The sequence below is a fragment of the Natrix helvetica genome, assembly GCF_964273705.1.
Source record: "Natrix helvetica genome assembly, chromosome: 1".
Classification (NCBI taxonomy): Eukaryota; Metazoa; Chordata; class Lepidosauria; order Squamata; family Natricidae; genus Natrix; species Natrix helvetica.
Window position 1 is genome coordinate 279,404,356 of NC_138548.1, and position 19,812 is coordinate 279,424,167.

Genomic DNA, 19,812 nt, shown 5'->3' on the forward strand with positions numbered 1-19,812 from the left:
TCTGGAAGCTGCTAATAGATAATTGCATAGATTTTTTTCCCCCTTCAGTTCAATAAATCCCTGTAGTTTTCTTGGCAGGGTTTTTCAGAAGTGGTTTATCATAACCTCCATCCTACGGCTGTGAGAAACTGAATGGCCCAAAGCCACCCAGCTGGCTTTGTGTCTAAAGCAGGACTGGAATTCACAATTTCCTGGTATCCTGATGCCTTAACCACTACACCATACTGGGTCTCTAACTGCAATTATAGATAACTGCAATTGGGAGAAATGTCAGAAGCTTGCAAAATATAAATATGGCTTAAGATTTTCCAATAAATGCCCTGAAAGATAATATTGCCAATATTATTCCCTTCATAACCATCTTAGTATTTTAATTTGATGGCTAGAATCCCCTTGCTGCATTCCCAGTTAACTCACCACAACTGCCTCTTAATATACGTAGATGCATGTTATTTTATTTCTATTCGATCCTTCATAAAAGAACTTCAAAGCAGGATAGATTGCATTTTCTTCCGCTTTCCCTCACAGCTGCAATCCTGTGAATTAGATTGGACTCAGAATGAATGACTTTGATTTAAAGGCATCCAGTGAATGCCCATGGCTGAAGATGGGCTAGAAGTTGAATCCACCCAATGCCAGTCCATTACCTTAACCACTTCACTGCTGGCCTTGAACATATGATGTTTCCTGGAATCTTGGCTCTCAATATCTTGCCATCTTCAGCAGCTCAAAGAGACACAGTACTGGACAAGTAGAGTAAAATGTTTCCATGAAGCATTTTAGCACCGAAAGCATCACGAGCTTTAACTTTTAAGGATAACAGAAATCATCCTGGTCTCAAGGCAACCCAAAAGTTCCCAAGGTCTCCCAAAATAATAAGTAATAGTAACTTCATTAGAGCATGAAGCTTAAAATTATCTTTTTATCCTCATAATTCCCCAATTAGATAGAAAATATTAAAAGTCCTGGATTTTTTTTTATTTGAATAAGCTTAATATTTAAGGCTTGTTCAAAGGAGTAGACCACTTCTATCATAATTGGCAATCAGAGACACAGATTTTCTCTGTCTTTAATTTAATGTAATTCAAGTGAAAGAGCCTTTTCTAGTGATTAAAATCCAGGACTAGACAAATCTGAGTTCTAGTCCTGCCTTAGGCACAAAAACCAGCTGGAACAACCTTGAACCATGTGTTTTTTATCAGCCTGAGGAAGAAGGCAATGGCAAATTGCTTCTGAATAGGTTGCCTAGATAACTACGGGGATTTGTTAATGTAATTCCCAGAAGTTATGTCTAACTTGAAGTACATCTTAAGTAGAAATGTGGAGTTGAATCACTTGAAATAGTTATACAGTGGAAGCCAACCTAAAAGATATGTGTTGGCAAAACATTGAAGTGAATTCGGTTTTCTCGTTTTCTGTACTAAACACAAGACAAATACTTTGTCAGTAGAAAAATCCAATTAAAGCTGCTATGAATTATACCCGTAACTGCTTAGATTAGAAAATTATAAATAAAACATCAAGTACATCCTAATAAAACAATTTGTTTTGATCACTTAATGCACGAAATGCATATTACTAATCTGATAAAATCTTTTTACACATGAACGGACATTTTACTTGTAGTTGACAAAAGCAAACCATTCCGTTTTGGAAACTTCATTCCCTTTAAAATGTAACTGCCCATATTTGTTTCGGGATGGCTAATGAGAACGCATTCAGCCTATTATAGTCATATTTTCCATTGCCTTTTGATTGGTTTTATTTGTAAACTGACATCCTTTGTATTAATTTGCATAATATGTTTTACAAGGAAGTATTTTTAAACAAAGCCAAAAACAAGTTAACAAACAGCACCATTTTACAAACATCCTTTGTCTTGTTTCTTTAATCCTATTAGCCCTTACATTTTTCAAAAATATACCTTCCAGACTTAGCCATTCAAATGTCTCAAGCCATCCAGAAAGAAGAATTGAATGCAGGGTTCTCCTATCTTAATGACAAACATTCTGTTGTTGTTTGCCTAGTTGCTTATTTACAATTCAGATCCTGGAAGTTCACTGTCTGTGTAAAACTTCATTCACATTCATTCATCAGGATTGATGAATCACACTAATTGGGTATTATATTAAGTTTCTATTATCATTTTTGGTGCACTTTCCAAAAGAGCCTAGGAAACCAGCAATTCCATTATTACTTTGCAGTGAAGCAAGAGGGATTTATATTGATGATAGATGTATCATCAGTAAAACAATTTGTAAAGTCTTACTTTTTTAAAATGGTGACTAAACCTGATGTCATCATAGGTCATAGAGCAGTGACAATGGTTAGGAAAATATCTTAATGTGTCAATATAAATTAATAATAATAACCTTTATTGTCATTGTACATATATACAGTTACTCTCATATTAATTAAACTTTCTTTTGTTCCTTATTTTTTAAAAATTATAAATATAATACAGTGTGAGCTTTAAAACAATAAAGATAAATTATTAAAATTATTAAAATTATTTTAAGGTGTCAATTGTTCAGGAGGCAGCATAAACATCTGGAATTGGACTTTTACCAATTCCTAACTCCATTAATCTCAGCCTGTCGTACTTCATTTACATTGAAGTTATAATTCCCATCTGCTATAACCAGTGGGAGAAATTGTAGGTTAACATATTTGGAAGACACCACATTGCATTTCTTGATTATTTTATCATAATGCAACATTGATCATACTTCCTGTCTTCTGCAAACAAACGAGTATGTAGCAGTCACTGAGCAATTGTGAGAGTTTTCTGTGGATTGAACTAAGTAACCATATTAGAAACAAAAAAAATAAAAATAAAGGGTCTCCTTTCGCTTCCTATAAAGCCTTGTTGTACTAAGCCCTCGTGTGACATGCTTGTTTTCTGGTTGACATGCATAACTGCTAACTTCCTCAAGGGCAGAAAAGTTCAATAAACAAATCAAAGAGTATTTTACTATATTTTTTTATTTTACTAATAAAATGTACATCCACTTTTTTCCCTTCCTTGAAATGGCTTGCCCAATGCAGCTTGCAACATATAAAACATAAAACCAATCATAAAATGTATTTATAGTACTTGAAAGAATTCAGCATTAAATTGGCATAAGTACTTTTGAGTGTTATTTATAACTGTATGAATAAAACTTCATTTTAGTAACAGGCTTCCAATATCATTTCAGATTATGACTCTAGTGGCATGGCAGATGGAATTCCATTGCTCAATGGAAGCAAAATTCAGCCTGTTTATATAGGAATGAACCAATGAGATCAAAAGAGAATGGAGCCTATGTGATAAGGCTTTATTTTTCTTTCACACCATCTTTCTGTCAGCAGGTGACAAGGAGACTTATAGCCATCCATTGAAGCTAGGTTGGATTCATAGTAATCTTTCTTTCTTGATACTGCATTCGAAGAAGAAAATGGTAGAAATCAAGAGCTCTTCAACTGAAGAACCGATGTTGAGTTTTGGGGGTCAGAGGTCATGCTCTCGGGCTCCTGTAGTGGCCTCCGCATGATAATATGTCAGGAAGTAATTTGACACTTGAACAGCTCTTGTTGGTCTCTTGATCTGTGTCTAGCTTTGCTCTCTACAGAATGGCTACGCTGTCAATAAAAGATAGCTAGCCAATTTTTTACTGCTTGACATTCCCACTGCATACAGTATTTATGCTGAATGGAGCTTTTCTCTGGGAGAAATTTATTGCAACTGGGTCATTGGTCAATGGCAAAACAACAGCTCTCCTGAAGGAATCATGGCAGAAGTGACCTTTCGATGACTGGGGTTTATTTCAATAGAGTGGTTGTTGGTTGTATACCTGTCTGGTAGGGAAAAGAATTGCATGAAACAAAGATCCCTTTATTGGTTGGTACAATCCTGCTATGATAAACAAATATTAAGAGATCAAGCCACTACCCTGAAAGATAGCTTAGCAGCAGGAAGCTAAGATGTCTGGATAAAATAAAATTCGGACAAATTCAAATTGGAAATATGGGATGCAACAGAGGGTGCTTAAAATAATTTAATAGTCTTTATCAAAAATCCATAGACAGTGAGTGTATTTGGGGGTCCAAATCACAAGTAGCTATATAGGACATGAAAAGGCAAAAATCATTTTATGGCACAGTGCTGTAGACCTTTATTCAAAAGTTAGTCCAGCTATGTTCAGTGTGATTTAATTCCCAATAAGCGAAGGTAAGATTGCAAGCTCATTTTATAAATGTAATTAAAGGAAATTGTTTAGTTGTAGGAATGATAACCTCTTCTTCACAGCCAAGAAGACAACAATAAAAATAATTTGTCCAATAATTTGTAAACAAGTGCGCTGACTACCCTGAGCAGTATGTCAGAATAATGTATTCTTTGGATAGTTAAGGGTCACAAGTCCAGATTTTTCATTATGCTATGTTAAATAAACAATGTTGTGGTTAGAATTTTAAATTAAATTCAGGTGGAACTTACTGTACCCACCATATTCAATTAAAATAACTCTGCATGATATAGTCCCAGAATTCTTAAATACAGTATTCTCACTTTCTTAATGAAGAAAAATGGAATAAATAGAAAAAGAAATGATTTAATGACATTGTTTATACCTCATTCATCTCATAGTACTGTGGGTTTGCATCTCACTTGGAAGGGTTCAGGTATGTGCAGAGGTTCCCCACAGAAAACAATCTAGTATTTATGGAGATCAGCTCTTCAGGAATGATACTATCAGGAGGATTTGGAGGGAAGGCTGCTTCTCAAAAGTTAAAAGTCTATGCATGGAAATAACATGGGAATGGGACTACATGGCTAGTGTTTGCTGTAAATATAAATTTCAAAAAAATCAAAGGAACCAAGGAATCTGTCCCCAGACAATTAGCATTGAATTGGATTGAAATACTCCCTGTTATCTTGATAGATTGTAGAGGTAGGTTGCAAGTAACAGAATGAAAGTCAACAGAAATAAGTGCATAGTTTGTCTTGTGGGAAACAAAATGAAAATGCAAAGGTGTAGGTGTGTTATGGAGAATATCTGGTTTGATGACAGTGCATAAGAAGATAATCTTGGATTGGTAATTGATTGCAAAGTAAATATGAACCTGTAGTGTGATGTGATTGCAAGGAAGATAAATAATTTGCATCAACAATATTCCAGTTCAGAGACAGTAATTGCTCAGCTATATTCTGATTTTGTTAGACCTCAGCTTGAGTCTAGTTTTGGGCATCATATTGTAAGTAGGATTTAGAGAAATTAAGCAGATTCAGAAAAGGACAATAAACATAATCAGAGAAGTAGAATGCCCTATGAAGAAGTTGCTGAATACGTTGGCCCTTGAGAAAAAAACTGAATGAGATATGATAGCACACTTTAAATAAATGGCAAGATACCACACTGAACAAGATGAGGACCTATTGTCTTTTATTTCAGAGTTAATTTAGAAGAAGGCAGATTCTAACTATGTTAGTAAGAACATCCTGACATTATAGAACCTGTTACTCAGAAAGATATTAGACTCTAATACAGCGATGGTGAACCTTTTTTGGCTCACATGCCATAAGTGAGGGGAGCGCAGGGGGGTCGTGTGCGGGCGTGCCGCACCCATAATGCAATGCGCGCGCCCCAGTGCGCATGCATGCAATACAGACGCTCCCCCTCATTTTTACATGCTTTTTTGCCCTCCCCAGGCTCCAGAGGCTTTATAGGAGCCTGGGGAGGGCAAAAACAGCCTCCCCACCCCCCGGACACCCTCTTTGGAGCGCTCAAAACGATCCTCCGAGCAAACCGGAAGTGATCGGAGGGTCGTTTTGAGCGCTCCGAAGGCTTCAGGGACTGTCCGGAGGCTTCTCTGATGCCTCCGGAGGGCGTCCGGGGGGGCAGGGGAGGCTGTTTTCGCCCTCCCCAAGCTCCTATAAAGCCTCTGGAGCCTGGGGAGGGCGAAAAATGGCTTTAAAAAGGGTGAACTCAGCTGCCGAGCGTGCGCATGTGCACTGGCCAGCTGACAGGGCATCGCCTTGCATGCCCTGACAAATGGCTCCGCGTGCCACCTGTGGCACGCGTGCCATAGGTTCACCATCACTGCTCTAATAGTTGGATATGTTCAAGCAATGGCTATACAGCCAATTATATATGAGATGCTTTGCATGATTTTCATTCAAATTTTATCTGTAAAGGAACCTTTTTTCTGAATTTTACTGCCAATAGTACAATTTAAATTTCTTCTCCAAGAATTGGAGAACAATTATTTTCTCCAGTGGAGTACTGTAGTGCCTGGGAAAAGAAAGCCAACAAATCATTATTAGTGCAATTCTTAAGTAATAATCTTTTATTTTTTTACCTGAATAAATAATGTGGAATACTTATTTTATACATTAGAAATGGTAACTAATTCATTTCTAGTTTTTCATATATTTTATAGGCCTGTTTGTACTTTCTAATAGAGAACCAAAAATTTACCTGCGGATCTCATTTATAGTATATTTTAGATACTTCTGCTTTTGTTAATATGCCATGTTAATCTTTGGCTAATGCTCTGGGTTCACTTACCCAGACTTACTGGGTTGGGAATTTATACTAAGACAAAAATGTGATTATTGCTGTTTAGTGTATCCAGATCATAACCTGTAAGTATATCTGTATTTTGGGACATTCATAAATCAAACATAGATTTAATAGATGACTTGGCAATTTTCATCAGCTCAAGGATAGCTTTGAACTTTGGCCAGCAAGTTGCGTAACTAGAGTTACTTCATTTAATCCAATCTTCTTGCATTAATTTACCTTATTCAGTCCCAAAGGTGATTTTCCAAATGGCAACTGGACTTTGTTTTTCCTTGAAGATGTTTCGCTTCTCATCCAATAAGCTTCTTCGGTTGGATGAGAAGCTAAACATCTTCAAAGAAAAACAAAGTCCAGTTGCCTTTTGAAAAAGCAACTTTGGGACAACCATGACCTAGATGACTGAGATTCTCTATAGACATGTACCTTATTCATATAGATTGCAGCTAAATTAGGTACAGAGCTGCCAATCATTTTTCAAATAATTAATTATTGAAGTAAAAAATTCTTACTCTACTTTGCAGGTTAGAAATCTTTGTTATATGGTAACAAAGCGAGAGAAAATGAAGCACTCCATTTGCAAACTCCAGGAACAGATTTTCCATCTCCAGATGAAACTTATTGAGAAAGATCTTTATGCAGGTAACTTTTCCTACTGAGGCCTAGAAAATCTGCATTATAAATTTTGTTATGGCATTTTATTTTCTTTATTTACTATGTTTTTAAAGAGATTAGAAAACGTATTTGTACAAAACAGAAAAAGTGGGTTTATCTGACATTTGAAAGTTTTGATGTATTCATTTTGCTTTGGGCAATGTGTTTAATTAGAGCAGTGGCTTATGTTTTCAAACAGTGGAAAACTTTCCCATAATACTTAATTCCTATCTGCAAAAAAATGGATTCTAAAAATATTTGGACGAGGAATATATATATAATCTGGAAACAAAAACTATAAAGAAAATTAAGTTGTTGCAAAAATATATAAAATCAGTACCACTTGTATCTCTTTTAGCAAAACTTCTTAGAATTGGAGAATATCAGAGTGAAGGCCTTCTCTTCATTACCCACTTACATTTCAAAATCTATGTTTGCTTATAATAAAAATAATAATAATAGAGGTTTATCACATGTATAGGTAGATACAGATACTTCTTTTTCATAATAATCCAGTTTCTTCTGAATATACTGTTAGGACATGACAACTCATTTAATTTCATGATTTGGACAAGAACCTGATAATGTGGTTGTACTGAACTTGTATAAGCAAACCATATAATATCTCTAAAAAGAACATTAAGCAGAAACTCTTACCAAATTTACTGATAGTTCCTTTTTGTCTTCTCAACTTAGTCTGGGCTAAAGTCTTTGGCAGAGTTTTGATGTGCCATTCCATCTCTTTGAATTCGTAATGCTGATCTTGCTCCTAAGGCTATAGATACTAAAGTTTTAGAGGTGACATCTGGTTCATTGGCAGAGTTTAGTAACTATTGTGTTGCCTTTTTGACATCTGCTATCTTTTTAAAGATCAAAGGTTAAATTATAGCAGATACACTTTTTTGTTCCTTTGTGTTTTTAGCTTTATATTTAAATGAACTTTTATTTAAACATAAGGAATGCCTTCCAATACATAATAGTCTAAATGGACAAAAGTCAAGCTTTTAAATGAACGTGAAATCAGTACACATTCTAGAAAAATAATAATACAATACACAGTTGCTAGTCTGCAACTTGTACATTGTTTTCAAGAAGAATATAGAATCCAAAACCTAAGCTGTGTAACATCCAGAATAAGCATCTGGCTGTTTGGCAGAATATTTATCCAGTTATATTTGTGGATTTGAAATCTTCTCAGAAGCCATCACATGGTTCGGGATTCTTTAGGACTGCCTGGATTACATTCAGTGCTGAAATTTGATCTTAGAAGTTTGAGCACTGAAAAAAATATCTGGGTTTCAATCAATTGATAGTTATACAAATTTGAAATTTGCATAGTATTTTGTAACAATGAGATCTTCAGAGTCACTATCTTCAAGATTGTAACATCATAAAAAATGATATTTTGATGATAAATATATAGTCCTACAGGAAAAGCAACTGTTATTCTTGTGGTATCTTTGTAACGTGTGCTTCTCTGGAATACAGTTAATTCTGAATTATGGGCTGAGAATGAGAAACTGGGGCCAAAACATTATGAAATGCGAAAGTACAACTATAGCACTGTGACATTTCTGTTTATATCCCAAATGTACCCATGATAAGAACATCTGACACCTCTTAAAACTGTTAAATTAGACTGGTACAGCTAGAAAGACAATGTTGTCAGAGTGATTACAGCTGTGAATGGGTTATTCTATTCTTATCTTGTAAGCGCTGGGGATTACACATGGAAATGTCACAGCCTTACTGCTTGCATTTCACAGCCTTATTGTTTACTGTGTTGTCAGGAACTAGATATATAGGTAGACCTTTCTGCCAAAAAAGAATCATAAACTTACGCATTTAATAAAACTTGCCAGAAAGTGTTTACTTTTCTTATTAAAAAAGATGCTCATAACAGTAAGTTATGTAAATATTTCTTCACTTAGATGATGGACAGACAGACAGACCTTGCTTAATGTCCACTCGTTTGGTGACCTTTTGAAGTTACGATGATGCTGAACAAGAAGGACTTACAACAATTATTTGTCATTGTAGCCCTCAGTCTTTCCATAGTCTCATAATTGTGATTTGTGCACTTGGAAAGCAGCTGGCAGTTGTAACATTGTGGTCCCGCCGTTGTGTGACCTCCATTTGCGACCTTAATTGCCAGCTTCCAACAAGCAAAGGTGGCCGGAGAGTGCAAATGGCGATAATTTGTGGGATACTGTGTCTGTGCGGGATTCACCTAAAAATGGCAACCAGAATTGTGGTTGTACGTTGGCACAGTCACATGAAGTTTCACCTTACAATTATGTGAGCGGCACAGTTTCCAGTCTCAATTACCATTGGTAACTGAGAACTACCTGTAACCCAGAATTTGTTAAACTTCAGAGCTAATGTGAATGTTATAAGTTGTTCTATGCTGTCTTATATCCATTCAGTCCTGTTTATAACAATGTCTGATTGGACGACTCATTTCTGCTCTTGTGTGTGAAGTAGCATTGAAGTACTTTTGAAGGAAAACAATTGTTTGCATGGTTGCTCTTGTTTTCCTTTTACAAGGGAGCACTGGAGGGTTGTCACTGAGGGTGATGAAAATATCATGTTCATGCGTGGATTGTCACCAGTATACTCAATTTAATGCACACTCTTTGTAAATATAAAAATTCAAGACAAATCTATAATACAAACTTACAATTTAACCTTTTAAAATAAAAAGTGCAATCTGTTGATAAGTTAGTACGATGCCATCTGTTTAAGAATTCAGCAGATGAACTTCAATCCTATCCTTTTCTTAATGAAGGCTTGACTTCAGTGCAGCTTGGCTTTCAAAAAGAGATGATAATTGTTTAAAAGATCAGCATCAGTGGTGAGCCATGACAGCTAATGGGAGAATAGAAGAAGCGTTTTGTTGAATATCCGCTAAAAACAAGCCATAATTGAACAGAATTTCTGACTGGTTGCAGTAAATTGCTGACCTGTTCATTCAGCTTTGCCTCTTCTACCTTCAAAACATGTTTGATTTCTGGCAATATTTGGAAAAATCTATTTTCTTGGCTGGATTTTTTGGATGTGGTTTATCAGTATCTGAGAGGGCTGAGAATAAATGACAGACCAAAGGTACTTAGATGGAGGGGGTGAGGACAAGAATTCAAGGTCTTCAGGAGGCCATGACGGTCATTATTACAATGTGAAGACCAGTCATAAGTCACTTTTTTCAGTACCACCATAACTTTGAATGGCTGTTAAGCTAATGGTCATAAATGAGGACCACCTACACTTGGGACTGTCCCTGAAGACCATTAGAAGACTACAGTTGGTCCTATTAGTCCTGTAAGGTAGACCAGGCTAAAAAAAAACATATCAATCTAAAACTACTTTTATTAGAACATCTATACAATATCTATAGTACATCTTGCAAGTCTGAGTGTGCTTCCCCCTCCCCTTTGCACTTTATCTTCATACAAATTAGGGAGGTACCTATCTGAGACATTTACTCAAATTAGACTCTTGGAATGGCCTCAAGGCCAAGCTGTCTGATCATTACCTGAGCAGTTCTTCCTTCTGGTCCTCAAAGTCATTCAGTATGCCCTTTTGCAGGCCTTTACAGCTGAAAATGTAGCCGGAGAGGGCTGCACAACACCGTCCTGAGCTGCATTTTTGTTCGCAGAGGCACCGCGGGCCGGTCCTTTGCTGTTTCTAGGATGGCCCAGCAGGCCAGATCTAAGCACCCCACAGGCCAGATCTGGCCTGGGACTTGAGTTTGACACTCCTGGCGTAGGGCCTGGCTGTCTTGGAGATCACTTAAGTTCAGGTATATGTGGGTATCCCTAGCCAGCAGTGGGGAAAGGGGGTTCCACTCTGTCCTCATCAATTAAAGAATGTCATATAGCAGGGCTCAGAAAGCATGCCTACTCTGTTGCCCTCTAGAGTGATCTCTCCCAGGGAATCATATAGCACACACCCTTAGGTTATTCAGGAAACTATTGAAGAACCGGTTATATAAGCCTTGAGGAGAGAGGGATTATGGAACTTTTTTTTTGTTTGCTTGCTTGCTTTGATTTGTTTTTATTACTTTACTCTTTTGTTCAATGGGAGTCCAGTGTTCTATGAATTAAATAAAGTTATGAAAACTGTCGGACAACTAAAATATCCTTATAGTTGGGAGAAAGAAAAAGGAGTGCATTTGGCACTAAAAGCTTCTACCTCATTGACCCCTCCACACTTAAAAGGGTTGGACTGAAACTGTACAACTGGTAGAACTGCTGCCAGCCTTATGGCCCCTCTCTGTCGTATATTGGTAAAATGCAACCAGGAAATACTAGGAAAACTGCACTTGCCTGGCTGACCATACTGAGGACATAACCCTGCACCTATAGAAGGCTAGTTTAATCTCACCTTTGCCTTATCAAGGATGTCTCTGTGTTCATAATTGGCCAGCTTAATCCACTTTGACCCATCCATCCGAGGGGAAAATGTGGGTAAACAGAAGAGAATGGAGGACTTGAGCAGAAGAAATAGAAGTGTCACACGGCCAGCTTTAGTAGCACCAATTGCTACTGCTTTAAGCTTATTGAAATATCCAGCTGCCAGGACAAGAGTGATAACAAGCAAGAACAACCCTGTTTGAAAGACTGCTAGAAATTCAATTTAATGCTCAGCATCCCTCTTGCTTAGAGCTCACTTAGAGTTGGGTCTGGAGCTTGGCAGCAACCCCACTTCACAACTGGTACAAACAAGGCAAGATTATACCAACCCCCACAGTAGGCAAGTAACACTAATAGGAGGCAAGGATTGAACTTGCATTACCATTGGAGAACTTACATGGCCAGAAAATGTTAAAAGCCCGAGGATTATTACTTGGATATTAATCCTATTCAAATTATCCAGAATAAACTGTGTTTACAACAGACAGTGGAGAAAAGAAGGCTACAAGCTTGTATTGGGGATATCTTGAAACATAATAAAGATCTTTAAAGTATCCACTCTGTCTACAGTCATAATGAAAAGAACCCATTCACAGTAATTACCCTTGGCATTAATTGGACCTCTGGGGACAAGGGATAATTTAACTACATATAGCTTTCTCCTTCTCAAAGATATGGGCATTTCGTAGCGACCTTTTTTTCTACTTCGTCTGCTCTGGATAACTGAGCATCCAGTAGTCAGAAAATCCTTATCCAGTCTGTGACATGGTAGACCATAAACGAGTGCTTATATACCATAATGTGGCTAAGCCAGAATCAAACAAAAAAGGCCATGTCTTAAAAGTATATCATTAAGTCATTATGTGGAAAGTTGTAGTTGGTATGTTGGATAATCATAGCTATTGCTATCCTGTTAACTATGCTTTAGCATGTAGTATTTACAACCTCTGACTCTTCCACCTCTACTGATTTGATTCGGTGTTTGCGTGTTTCACAGAATTCACACAATAGAGTATGTAAGTGAATGAAAGTATTGGTTGTGTAAGATACGGTAGTGCCCCTGTGCTTTCAGACATATTATATTATGCATAAGTCTCAATTAGATTAAAAGTCCATTACTGTAAGTATGCATAAGGAAAAAAATTCTCCTAGTAGTTATTTCTGCCAGAATAAACAGTCAGGAAGAATGTTGCAGCCACACGTGTGATTCACATAGCAGCTTCCATGCTGGGTTTATATAATGAACCAGGTTCTGCAGTGCAGGTGTCGTGTGGGGGGGGGGCAGCCAATGGTTCATATTTGCCAAAAGAGAGGTTGAGCTGACTGGACTTTCAGTTTCATTTTCTGTCTGAGCTGAAGTTGAGACGTGATTGATAGCCTCGGGAATAGACATCCACAAAAGAAAGGTGTGGGAGAAGCACACATTCTCCTGGAAATGTTTTGTTGTTGTTCCTGTTAAGTCAAGTGGTACTTTTGCTATTATCTTCTTCCTGAGCCTTCCTGCAGCAGCCTGGGAATTCCCAAGGTGTCTCCCCTTCCAGTAGTAATCAACTACAACCCAAATATCTTTTTCAAGACCACCTACCGTATGTGTTTCCACCTTCTGTGACTTTGAAGCATAAACTTGGCATTTAAGATTTAAGCCGCCTGCTGATCTCACCTTCTATAATCGGACAGAAGCATTTTAAAACTGTTTTTGCAATTATAAATTGTAGAGTTCAAATCAGATTCAATGTTTTTGCTCTATCACAGAGAAGTATTTTATTCAAACTTGTCTTCGTGCTTTATTATATGCTAGATAAGTCGATGCGAATTATTTTTAGTCTTATTTTCTGTTCAGAATATCATTGGGCAAATAACTCTTGCCAGTTTTATTTTTTTCATATAATTCTCTATTGACATTGGTTACAGGACTATTAAATAAGTTGAAAGTATACATGGAACTTAAATGCTGCTCTTTTGAAATGCATTTTGAAATGCAGCAGTTCTTTTTGTCCAAAACAGATTGTTTTCTTGGAAATGTGTTTAAAACGAACTTTTTTTATGGCACTTGTGGTTTCTTTGAATATTTGGCTTGTGAAACAGAGTTATGGAAATCTAAATAGTATAACTTTATAGTCACAAAATATAATTTATTTCCCAACACCAGGAATTTTTATATGTGGGAACAACTATGAATTAGATGCTTTCCAGGTAGTCTCAGAGTTCAGGTTGGTTCATTTGAGTGCAAACATGTCTTAGGATATTTTGAACCAAAGTTGCTTAGAGCCGTAAGGATTTTTAGGATTTGAACTGAATCCAGAAATATCAGCAGCCTATGCAGTTGGGGAAAAAATATTGCGTCTTGGGATTTCATCCTATTTGGCCCTTCTGCTTCAACATTTTATTTAGCAGAAGTTTAGGAAGATTTTCCAAGAAAAGGAAAAGAAAGTTCCTCCCTTGAAAAAGATATGGACAGATTGGAAGACATAGGGCATATATTTTACCTGTTTGTTTTTCATCAGTTTTGAAAAATGAGAATTTTTTAAGCCTCTTCTCAGAAAGCTTTAAAAATTGGAATAAATCCTGAAACATACTCTTCCTGGAGTGTTACTATCACAGCTAATATATTTATTGAATCAAAATGTTCCAGTAAATACTTTTTTTCTTGTTGGAAACATTTATAAAGGTATCTAAAAAATACCCACTTTTTCATGGAATATTGTATGATGTACCAATCCATGAATTGTGGCAAAAATTGCTTCATGAGCCTTGTAGGTTGCTGAGTCTGCTTTCCTTCAAAAACATCAGATGCACTGCGTGACATGCCACATAGAGCCAGGACTGATCTTCATGCGTATGGCTCTTCAGTGGTCTGCACAGAAGGTTGGGACTAGCAGGATGATTAAATGTTGTTTTCCTCTGAGAGTGATTGGAAAATGTATTGTTTTGCTTCTCAGTTTCTGAGTGGTGTATTTCACTCTTCATCTTTGTTACAGGCTGGGGGATATGTCATCTGTAAACCAGAAAGTAGCCTTTTCCATCATGGATCCCTCCAGATGTTTGGGTTTATAAATACCCATCCATCAATCCCAGGCTGCCCTAGAGAGAAAGATGGAAAATATGGCTGGTTTCAGCGCACTCTGCTCCATATTTCTTATTTTGTTACTTTTATATTACCAAGATGATTCAGAACCAAAGCAGATAAGAAAACACAGATCCATTATTGAATGTTCTGCTTCTAAGGGCTGGCAAATAAGCATAGGAGGCCAGAGGAAGAAGGAGCAATCCAGATCATTAACCCTTTTTCCCATGCCCTTTCCTAATGAAAATTGCTTCACTCCAGAGCTACTGTTTTCCCAGCTCTGTTTCCAGAGAGACTTTGGGTGTAATCAGCCTGCATGTATACATTTCTGTAATGGGACAAATAACAGATTTAAGGGGTAATTATGCTCAGGAAATGGATCAGAGAGTAGAAACATTTTCCTCTCCTCCAGTGCCACTGAATCAGCCTCCATGTCCCTTGACAATGTTACAGGCATTATTAGATTGTCCACTTTGTCCAGTTTAGCTCTCAGCTACCTTACTTGAAAAAACAAAACCACTACAACATCCAAGTCTTGCCCTCGTTAGAGCCTAGATCAGAAATTACAGGCTTCGTATCAACCATTTTGACTGCCAGCAGTTTTTGATAAAGCATCTTTTCTAATGGAATTCAGTAGACTAAAAGAGTTGGCATCTCCATTTTTTTATAATATTTACTGTTAATGTGATTTTTATATTCTTTATATACTGTATCTCTGAATTTTTTTTATCTGTGACTTTTATCTGTTGTGTACTGTGCAGAGTTCCCTTTACGAGATGGGAGGCTATATAAATTTGATTAATAATTATTAAATAAATAAGAAACATTTTATACCATACGTTACTTGCAGTACTTCACTTATTCCTTATTCCCCTTATCTAGGGGAACACAGAAAGGCGAGCTTTGCTTTTTATTATAGTTGCAGAATCACTCTCCTCTCTGCAATGAGTTACAATGTGAATTATAGCCCTATGAGTGGCATTGTGAAGAAATTCAAGCCTAATTGATGCTCATAGGCTTTGAAGCTGAACATCCTTGCTTTCAATATTCTTAAGTTTCCTTTTGGTTTATAGGTGCGTAGCTCTCAACTTATGACTACAATTGATATCAGAATTTCCATTGTTAAGCCGGGTGATTGTTTAATGGGTAGTGCTCAATTTTATGATCTTTTTTTGCCACAGTTGTTAAGCAAATCATTATAGCTGTCACAAAGCGAATCATGCAGTCATTAAACAAATCCAGCTTTCCCTATTGATTTTGCTTGCCAGAAGCTAGCTGGAACAGTCATAAATGGCAATCAGGTGACCCCAGGATGCTGCAACCATTGTAAATAACATGCCAATTTTGATTACTGCATTGGTGGTTGGTGTGATGACTGGTTGTAAGTGACATTTTTCAGTGCTATTGTAATTTCAAACGGTCACTTAAGCGAATGGTTGTAAGTCAAGGACTCCCTGTAGTTACATGGTTTGGCTTGCTTTCCTGTTCAGTTGTTCAGATTAACCCAAGTTGCCTTGCTCTTGGTTTTTCTCCTGCACAGAGGGAAGACCTATTCCTCCTTTATCATGGATCTAGTACAGGTTTATTAATTGCTGCATACATCTTAGTTAATGTACAACTCTTGGCATAATGTATTTGGCACATTAATGGACAAGCTGAATTTGCTGGACGATTGTGTGGCTGATGAATAATCTTATAGGCAGGCGATGTCTCCTAAAGCTGGAAAGGTTGCCCGCTTGAAAGCTGCTTTTCCCCTATCTATCTTCTGTGAACTGAAAAACAACCCTCTAGTTGTCAAGCTTTGAAATGCAGCTGTTCCTTTTGACAGGCTTCTTTTTCAAAAAGTCTAGCGTTGATATTGTTGTTGGGAAGCACTAAACAAAGCCATATATTTTATTTGTTAAGTCAAGTGAAAAATGTGTCTGCCCTTCTCCAGTTTGTTGGCAGGAACTGAGCAAACATCAATTCTGCTTTGCTTTTCTTCCTGGAAATCAATTCAGTAATTGTGAGAAAAATCTTTGATTGGCAAACCTGCAAATATAAATCCTCTATTAAAAGAATAATAGTAGTTTATTAACTGGCTGCAACAAAAGCCTAATTGCTTTAAGCCAATAGTACTTAAATCCAGTATTCTGGTTGGGATAGCAGCCCATTCTGGAGGTTTAGGAATAAGTGGGTGCTTTATAAACTGCTGTCTAGCATTACATCAAGACCTCTTGGGATAAAAGAGACAAAACCACAACATGTTTGCACTCCCAGTAAGAGGTTTATAATCCAGGGAAAAAGCTATCCATCGAGAATAGAATCAGATAGACACGTTTGTTTTTCTAATATCAGTTTGGGCCATAATACAGATTCCTTACGAAAGTTCGCACTCTATTTTCTAAGCATCTTCCTTATGCGCCCTTTGCAATTAAATAAGAATTAGCAATGAGCTAAAAGTACAGGTAGTCCTCAACTTAAAACAATTTATTTAATGACCATTTGAAGTTACAAGGGCACTGAAAAAAGTGACATTTTTTTTCACACAGATGACTGCTGCAGCATACTTATGGTCACATGATCAAAATTCAGATGCTTGGCAACTGACCAGTCTTTCTGACGGTTGCATAAAGTATCCTGGGTTCATGTGATTGTCTTTTGCAACGTTCTGACAAGCAGTCAGTGAGGAAGCCAGATTCATTTAACAACCGTGTTACTAACTTAACAACTGCTGTGATTCACTTAATAACTATTATAAAATAGTTATAAAAAAATTATAAAATGGGACAAAATTCACTTGACAACTTATCAACAGATATGTTGGGCTCTGTTGTGGTTATTTGTGAGGTTGGGGATAGCAGACCTAATTACTATTGCTTGTAAGGGCAGATGGCTTGAGAGAGCAGCCAGAAGACGAGCAATCATCCAATGGAGTTAGAGAAGCCAGTGGGAACTCCAAGATACTTTTCACAAGGACAAAATGGAAGTGTAGGCCTGGCCTGACTCTCATAACTTCTGAAATTTCCTCCTTGAGGAAGCCTGGAAGTCACAATTGCATCCCCATCCAAAAAAAATAGCCAAATGTTTCTACTGAAGCAGGTAGTTGAAGAGCAGGACAGATTTAATTTTAAACTGACTGGTTTTATTGCTCTGCTGCTTAGTGTTGCCCTGTAGATTTATTAGGCTGCTATTTTAAATTAATTGCTAAGCATTTATTGATATTTTGTGACCATTTAAAATTGGATTTTAATTGTTTTGTAATTTAATATTGTAGGATGCCCTAAGGGGCCCCGTTCAGGCAGTGTAGCAGGATATAAGAATAATAAATGTGCTCGTGTGCAACCCTTACTAAACTTTGGTCCAGAAAATGTGTGTTTAAATGGCTACCAATGTTATCCTCATAAACTTGTTTTACAAATTTAATTGCCAACAAAATATTTGACCTCCAACATGAAGGAGTCAAAGCTAGTGAAAATTTAGAAAACTGCTAGAAGTCTATCAGCAAAGATCTTTTACATCAGTTGCGAGCAGTGGATGTCCAAGGTTAAATATGTTATTGTACGTGGGTGAAGCATATACTTTATCATTGGACCATGGTCCCATCTGGCACGATTCCACATAATGCATTTTGGAATTTTGCTACCTTTGCATCTTTTTTTAACTTCATAATCTCAAATTCCTGTTCAGTAAATGATTAACTACAGTATATTCTAAGATTATACTGCAAATGTGGAAACGTTGAAATGGAACTATAGCCTTATAGAAGGGATAACTACATGATATGCTCTTGCAAAATCTATGATGCTTTATTGACCCAAATATAAATGTACATAGTCTGTATAATGTCTTCAGAATCACAGCCAAGAAGAACCACCAGAATGTAAAATAGGATTATTGTGTTTATTTCAGATAGTTCACCTAATGGTCTTAATTAATTTAAATAATAAGACAATAGGAGAAGGAGTGGAAAAAACTGGGGGTGGAGTCAAAAGAAGAATCAGCCAAAAGTCTATAGGGAACCACAAATGGGCTGAAGTCCAATCCTTCTTGAATTCCGTTGACCCTTACTTAACACCAGTGCTTCTCAATTATTTTCTGTCATGCCCCCCCTAGGAAGAAGAAAACATTTCGCGCCCCCCTCCCCGCGCGACTGTAAATAGTATAATTTGTCTATAAAATTGTTATAAGTACACCTCTGCATAACATAGCACACCGGTCTTTCCTCGTCTCCCACCGTAGTCACATGCTTTCTTTCCTCTTTCCCTCTTACTTGTCTATCCTTCCTTCCACCCTCCCTTCCTCCTTCCCTTCCTTCCTGCCTCCCTTCCAGTTCCCTCCTTCCTCTTTCCCCCTGCCTGCCTGCCTTCTTTCCTCTTTCCCTATCCTCCTATCCTTCCTTTCTCCCTCCCTCCTTCCCTGCCTCCCTTCCAGTTCCATTCTTCCCTCCTTCCTTCTGCCTCCTTCCTGCCTGCTTGCCTTCTTTCCTCTTTCCTTCTTGCTTGTCTATCCTTCCTTCCACCCTCCCTTCCTCCTTCCCTTCCTTCCTGCCTCCCTTCCAGTTCCCTCCTTCCTCTTTCCCCTGCCTGCCTGCCTTCTTTCCTCTTTCCCTATCCTCCTATCCTTCCTTTCTCCCTCCCTCCTTCCCTGCCTCCCTTCCAGTTCCATTCTTCCCCCCTTCCTTCTGCCTCCTTCCTGCCTGCTTGCCTTCTTTCCTCTTTCCCTCTTGCTTGTCTATCCTTACTCCCTCCTCCCTTTCTTCCCTCCCTCCCTGCCAGCAGCTCCTCCAGCATCCCAGCTGGAAGCAGCAGCACAACAGTCGCCGTTACCAGGGGCGAAGGGGTGGCGGTGGCAAGATCGGGCGACCGCCGCCCCTTTGTCCCTTCCCCAACAGCGGCTGTTGCGCTTCCGCTTCCAGACGGAATGCTGGCGGTGGAGCTGCTGGCGGGGAGGCGAGCTACCTGCATAAAGACGCCGCCGAGGGCATGGCAGAATATATCCCGGCTTGAAGTGGCAGCGCTGGGGACTGCTCAGAGACTCATCAGAGCCGCGGGCTGGAGCTGTGCAAAAAGTCTGCTGGGGGGGGGGGAGGGAGGGAAGCCTGGGACAGCCATGCTTCCCTCCCTCCCACCCCCGCCCG

At 38.0% G+C, this 19,812-nt stretch overlaps 1 protein-coding gene across 7 annotated transcripts in view; it reads left to right on the forward strand.

Moving 5' to 3' along the window:
* JADE2 (jade family PHD finger 2) overlaps positions 1 to 19,812 on the forward strand; it is a 210,094-nt gene that overhangs the window by 178,205 nt on the left and 12,077 nt on the right. For all 7 annotated transcript variants that reach the window (XM_081935167.1, XM_081935164.1, XM_081935168.1 and 4 more), the window contains exon 10: positions 7,088 to 7,205. In XM_081935167.1, coding sequence (XP_081791293.1) covers positions 7,088 to 7,205 — 118 coding nt within the window. The remainder of the gene's footprint in view (positions 1 to 7,087; positions 7,206 to 19,812) is intronic.